Below are 6,000 nucleotides of genomic sequence, written 5' to 3'. Positions count from 1 at the left end.
CTCCCTAAAGCATAAGGCTGGTGATTATGCTAATGTTGGCCGATTCACAAGGACAGCTTCCTACCGTGCAATAATGAGATGATAGGGCTGTGCCAGCCTGATGTGGTACAGCCTACCTTCCTGCCCTCATCACTTCTCACCAGCACTCACACCTGGCACATCTGGAAGCAAACGCCTGAGGCAGGTTCTGAGAATTGTCCCTTTCGGCTCTGTGAAGCCGGGGACGATCCGATTCCTCCTGGCTGTCTGCTGAGCAGATCCTGTGAGCAAATGGCTGCCTGCTCACCTGGGATGGGGGAAGACACGAGAGTTCGCTTGTTTTGCGAAGGGCATGGCTTCTCCACCTTGCATATTGCTGCGGTGTGCCTGTCCCCGGGCTGTGAGTCCGGTGGGTGCCCCTGTCCTTCTGGGGCTCTCGTGCAGGGCCTTCTGCACCCCCAGGCTCCACCAGTGTCTCAGCTCCCCAGCAGCCCCAGCAGCCAGGTGGAACTGACATCTCGTGGCTCTTCACCCTCACCTGAATTAAAATACCGTGCTCTCCTTCAAATAAGAGGTAATAGTCACTGACAAAGAACATTTAATAGAGACTAGCAGCACCATACAAGGTTTTAACACACAAAAAATTTTTAAGACGAAGGTTAGTGAGTCTGAGACAAGACCAAGCTAATCAAAGGAAGGGAAGAAACATGAAGAAAAATGGAAGGAGAAAAACCGACTACAATCAGGAGGAACTCCAGCTGCCCAGACTGATAACAGAAAACGGACAGTTTCTCAGTAATCTTCTTATAACCGCTGCATAAATTCACCCTCTCCATGAGTTCCAGGAAGTCGGGGTTGGCCCATGGCTTCTCAGGGTCCCGCAAGGCTCTCCTCTCAGGAATGGAAGCCACTGTCCTGGGAATAAGGTCTTGGGGAACCAGCAAGACTGCATCTAAGGTAATCGGATGTTTACTGCTGGGCCTGCCCTTTGACCTCAGCCGTCAGCACCTCTTCCGCGGCCTCGTCAGAAGGAGCCATGCTGATGGTGATGGAGTGGCTGGCAGGTCCTCCGGGGGATGCTGCCCTTCTGAGCGTTTGGGGCCCCTCCTCAGCTGGGACAGGGCCTGCTTCGTGTTCGAATCTGTCCGGTGGCCTGTCCGCCAGCCTCCTTTCGGCACCATCCCCTCCTTGGCCTCTGGCCTGTTCTCCGGAGCACTCGCTGTTTTTCTGGGAAAGCAGGTGCAGAGAATTGGTGTTGAAATCACGAGACACTGGAGTCCCCTAACTAACACACAGCAGCGATGTCTGGATGCAGTGAGCCAGGGCATTGGTGGGCCTCTCACGCTGAGCCCACCGCTGGGCAGGGGGTGGGGCTTGGCCTCTCATCTGATTCCCTGGGGTCTGGACTCGTTTGGGTCCCGGCCAAGGACTCTCTCCCTGTGGGTCCTCACTCTCTCTGAATTAGGTGCTCAGGACTCTTTGCTTTACTTTAAAAATATTTATTTATTTTATAAAGATCACAATCTAAATATTTATTTTTTGTAATAGACTGCATTAGCTGACTACCATAAACATACTGTAGAAAGTGTGGCTTTCCTCCTCCATAAGGTCCTGGGAGAGCGTCCCAAAAGCATGCACATCCCTTCCTCTGTGACCATCTCCACTCGTCCTGCGGTGCCTGAGCTCTATCTAGTTTTAGAACCTGTTGTGTTTGGCACCAGCCATAGACATTTCACAGTGAGAAAACATATTCCGCTCCTCACGCTGACACTAGGGTCAGTGTCAGAGAGACTTATGTGAGGTGTGATGGTGCCCAGGTGAACGCAGAACCTCACTTACACATTTCTTTACCCCACAAGCCTTTACACAGACTCTTGTGTTCACACTGATTAAACGAGGTGCTGGGTTTACACTGTCCCCCACAGCTCCCCATCCCTATGGGGACAGAGGTAACCCGATGACAAGACTCAGGAAACCTGACACCTGCAGTTTCTCAGCACCTGCCTGCACAGGCTTACATTGAGAATCAAAGAGATGTGGGCATTGTTCACAATAGCGAAGATCTGGAAACAGCCCAAGTGTCCGTCAGAGGACGAGTGGATTAAAAAGCTTTGGTACATATATACTATGGAATACTACTCAGCCATAAGAAATGATGACATCGGATCATTTACAATAACATGGATGGACCTTGATAACATTATATGGAGTGAAATAAGTAAATCAGAAAAAAAAACTAAGAACTATATGAACCCATGCATAGATGGGACATAAAAATGAGACTCAGAGACATGGACAAGAATGGGATGGTAACAGGGAGTAGGGTGGAAGGGTGGGGAGGGGGCGAGGAAGGAGAGGGAGGGAATTGGGGGAGGGTAGGGGCACAAAGAAAACCAGATAGAAGGTGACGGAGGACGATTTGACTTTGAGGGGTATGCAGCACAATCAAAGGTCAAAATAATCTGGAGATGTTGTCTCGGAACATATGTACCCTGATTTATCAATGTCACTGCATTAAAATTAATAAAAATAAGATAAAAAAAAGATGTGGGGAAGGAGAACAACAGGAACATCTGAGTTTCTTCACATTCCTGGGACTCAGGAGGCATCTGGGTGTAGGCCCGGATGTCTGAGGACCTGGGGACCAGCTCTGCCATCTTGATTGTCACCTTAATCACACACACTGAGCCGGAATTCAGCTTCTTCATCTATGGCATGGAGTGCTTAGATAAAACCTATGAGGTGCCTCTGGCCTTAGACATTGTGATATGTAATTGATTGATCATTTGTGAATGTGTTCCCCGACCTGTTGGAAGAATGTGTCACATAGTTATAGGTGTATGTTTGTTTATACGGGTGTGTTTGAGTCTCATTGCCAACAGCGGTTTGTCCTAGAGCCACAAACACTGAATCAGCAAATACCCCTGGCCTCCAGGGGTGGAATGCAGGATTAGGTTTTGAGGAGCCTCTGGCCATAACTTGTCAACCCATCAATATGTAACTTTGTTGTATGTGTATTTCTGTCAATAGAAGTGTTGATTCACCGCAGGGAAGCCCAGCCGACAGCACCACGGCTGGTGCCGTGGGTAGCTCACCTAACACAGGGATTTTCTGCGGGGGCCACATCAGAGCATTCCTGCACTCAGGAGCACGAGACAGCCCCTCAGCACTGCACTTGGGGGCTGCTTTTAAACACAAACACGGGAACATAACACTTAGACCATGAAAGGTCACTCGCTCAATGTGAGAACTGCAGCGAGTTGGGCTGGAAATGTGAACATCGGGCCACTTAGATGTTCGCTCCCTGTGCGTGTGGCGTCTGTGACGACCACAAAACACTGTGAGGTTAGTTCTGGGGTTACAGGAATTATTAATGAGCAGGCAGACTTGCAAATACAGAACCCACAAATAATGAGGGCCGGCTGGATTTACATACACATCAAAGCCATCTTCAATAGAGCCGTGAAGGTAAAATGTGAAGATATGTGGGTTTGAATAATAATCAGTGCTACCGGCAGAGTGGGATCAGGCACATGAGGTGAGCCCCAATGGTCTCAGGTCTGACATGGAATAAGTGGGAGCTCCCTGCTCACCTGAGCGGTTTGTTCTCTCTTCAACCTGAGCAGTCGTGCGAGGCCGGCTCTCCCTGAGCCTCCCAGGAGAGCGCTGAACATTTTGGGCGTCTCTGGTTTAGGTGGGGAGAGGAAGGCGAGTCCTTTGGTCGGTGACACCGTTCCTGATGCGGGAGCCTTCTTTTGGAGAAGGACTCTATGTACAGAGAGAAAGGCTGGGTGAGGGACAGCTCTGGGCACGCCCACCATGAGTGCCCCCCCCCCCCAAGTGTTCCATGCACGACTGCACGGCAGCTGTTTGCTAAATGTGTGTCATGGAGAAAGCTCATCACTGCCATCATTTGTCTAGTTTTCCTCTTGGATTTTACAAAGGAAAATAGACTCCTCTCTCATGAGGTTTAAAGGTTGTACCTGGCTTTCTTCATGAGGAACTTTTCAGAATCTGGATAGTGCACTAGAATTTCTTGGAGGGTCTTCTTGTCCAGAGTTAGAAGGTTGGCGAAACCATGGGCCACCACGTTGGCCGTCCGCCGGTTTCCTCCTTTTGCTGCCAGAAGGCTGAGGGAGAAACGTGCAGCTTTGCCCCCAGTCTCACGCTTCCCCCAGCAAAACTTGAAAAGTGAATGTCAGATCATAACCATTCCACTGCTTCCGAGATCATGCCCTGTTGGTGAGGGTCCAGACTACTGTGCAGAATCGAGGGGTGGTGGCCACAGTCTCGAGCAAGTTTTGTTCTGACTCCCACCTCTCATCGAGGACTCGGAGCCATCAATGCTGTGAGAGTGCCCCCCACCCTGCAGAGGCGCAGACCCTCTTTGCACTGGTGTCCTCCGTCTGTCCTTCTAGGTTCCCTTTCCATCCTCTCCACCCCCTCTGCTCCCGGGGAGCTGACCCCTGCGGGCTTGCCCTCTGACTTCCCTTTGGTTCAGCCGGTGGGAAAGGCCAACGGGAAGTCAGAAAGTAGGACAGCAGGGCTGCAGCAATTATCCCCCTCCCTCTCCCCGCCAGGACTTAGATCAGCAGTGGCTGTTCCCCGCCAGAATCCACAGCTCCTGACGCTAGGCCATGTCCTATCAGAACTGCTCCCACAGCTCTCTCTGGGTTCTGGTAACCTGTCCTCCCCTGTCCCAATGGGTCTTGCCATGGGAAGCACTCCCTTGCTGTCACCAGCTTCACGATATGTCACCATCCTTTTTGGGTCCTCTTGAATTTTCCTTCACTCTTGTCTGTCAATCGTCCCTTTCTTAGAGTCTTTCTAGTTATCCTGTGTGAGTGTTCCTTCTGTTTCCTGCCCAGGCTCTGACTGACACAACTCCGATATCAAATCTTAATGACACCTCTTGACATCGGGCGAGTCCAGTCTCAGCCCAGACTTAACTCTCAGACCCTCTTGTTTCTCAGTGTCACTGCTCATTATCATTCACACAGAACTTCCGTTCGTGTGTCACTGAATTCTGGGTTCTCTATTTCTCAGAACCATAACTGGGCATTGTGGATTCAGGAAGCGATCAACAAATAGCAAATAAAGGAACACACAGATGAATGAAACTAGTGAATAAAACGGTTATCACTCACCAGTCATCTGGAGGATAAGGGTTGGTCTTTGAAACCAAGGCAAGTAAAAACACATCTCAAATGTTTTTAAAAACACACTATAGGTTATGCATTGAGAAGATAACAGAATACATGGACTATCTCAGAGTCAATTGGTTAGACACAGAGAAAGAAGCTCACATTGATAAAAACACAATCTCTAAGTGGGAGGTGGAGGACAGAGGACGATCCCAGCAACAGGAGTGTTTGCACTACCCCAGCCCTGCTGTCTGGGGGTCATGAGATGTGAGTAGCTGCCTGGGCCCTGCACATGAAGGGTTAGAGTGGACAGGGTGCGCTTCTGCAACTGCTGCTGCAGAAAAGGGAATGTTCCAACTGGCTGTCAACTGTTAGAAATAACCACCATCAAGAAAAGTGGGACCAGCCCTGGCTGGGTAGCTCAGTTGGTTAGAGCGTCATCTTGATACACCAAGGTTGCTGGTTCAGTCTCTGGCCAGGCCACATACAAGAAGCAAATGATGAATGCATAAATAAATGGAACAACAGGTCAGTATTTCTCTCTTTCTGATCAATAAATTAAAAAAATTATTTAGAAAAAAAGAACTGTGGAGCCATTTCAAAATATGCATATGGCGCATATGGTATAGATGTAAGCTAGCACCACTCTCTGATACTAGAAGAAATACTTGAAGCAATAATAACAAAGATATTTCCAAACTTAGTGACAGACTCCAAACCACAGATCCAGAAAACTCAGGGATCACCAAGCATAAAAAATACCAAAAAACCTTCTATTCCTAGGCATATTATATTCAAACTGTAATAGACAAGGGACAAAGAGAACATCCTGAAAAGAGCTGGTAGAACAAGAATAATCACTGCAGCAGATTTTTAC

At 49.0% G+C, this 6,000-nt stretch overlaps 1 protein-coding gene across 1 annotated transcript in view; it reads right to left on the bottom strand.

The window, feature by feature from the left end:
• Positions 1-512: 512 nt before the first annotated feature.
• The window catches only part of CNGB3 (cyclic nucleotide gated channel subunit beta 3), a 123,628-nt gene continuing 118,140 nt past the window's right edge, over positions 513-6,000 (bottom strand). Inside the window, exons 16-18 of the mRNA XM_066372425.1 lie at positions 3,963-4,109; positions 3,573-3,747; positions 513-1,206 (exon numbers count right to left, since the gene is read on the bottom strand). Coding sequence (XP_066228522.1) covers positions 949-1,206; positions 3,573-3,747; positions 3,963-4,109 — 580 coding nt within the window. The 3' untranslated portion in view covers positions 513-948. The remainder of the gene's footprint in view (positions 1,207-3,572; positions 3,748-3,962; positions 4,110-6,000) is intronic.

This window comes from Saccopteryx leptura, chromosome 3 (genome assembly GCF_036850995.1).
Source record: "Saccopteryx leptura isolate mSacLep1 chromosome 3, mSacLep1_pri_phased_curated, whole genome shotgun sequence".
In the NCBI taxonomy this organism is placed as follows: domain Eukaryota; kingdom Metazoa; phylum Chordata; class Mammalia; order Chiroptera; family Emballonuridae; genus Saccopteryx; species Saccopteryx leptura.
This window is presented reverse-complemented; position numbering and strand designations above follow the sequence as displayed.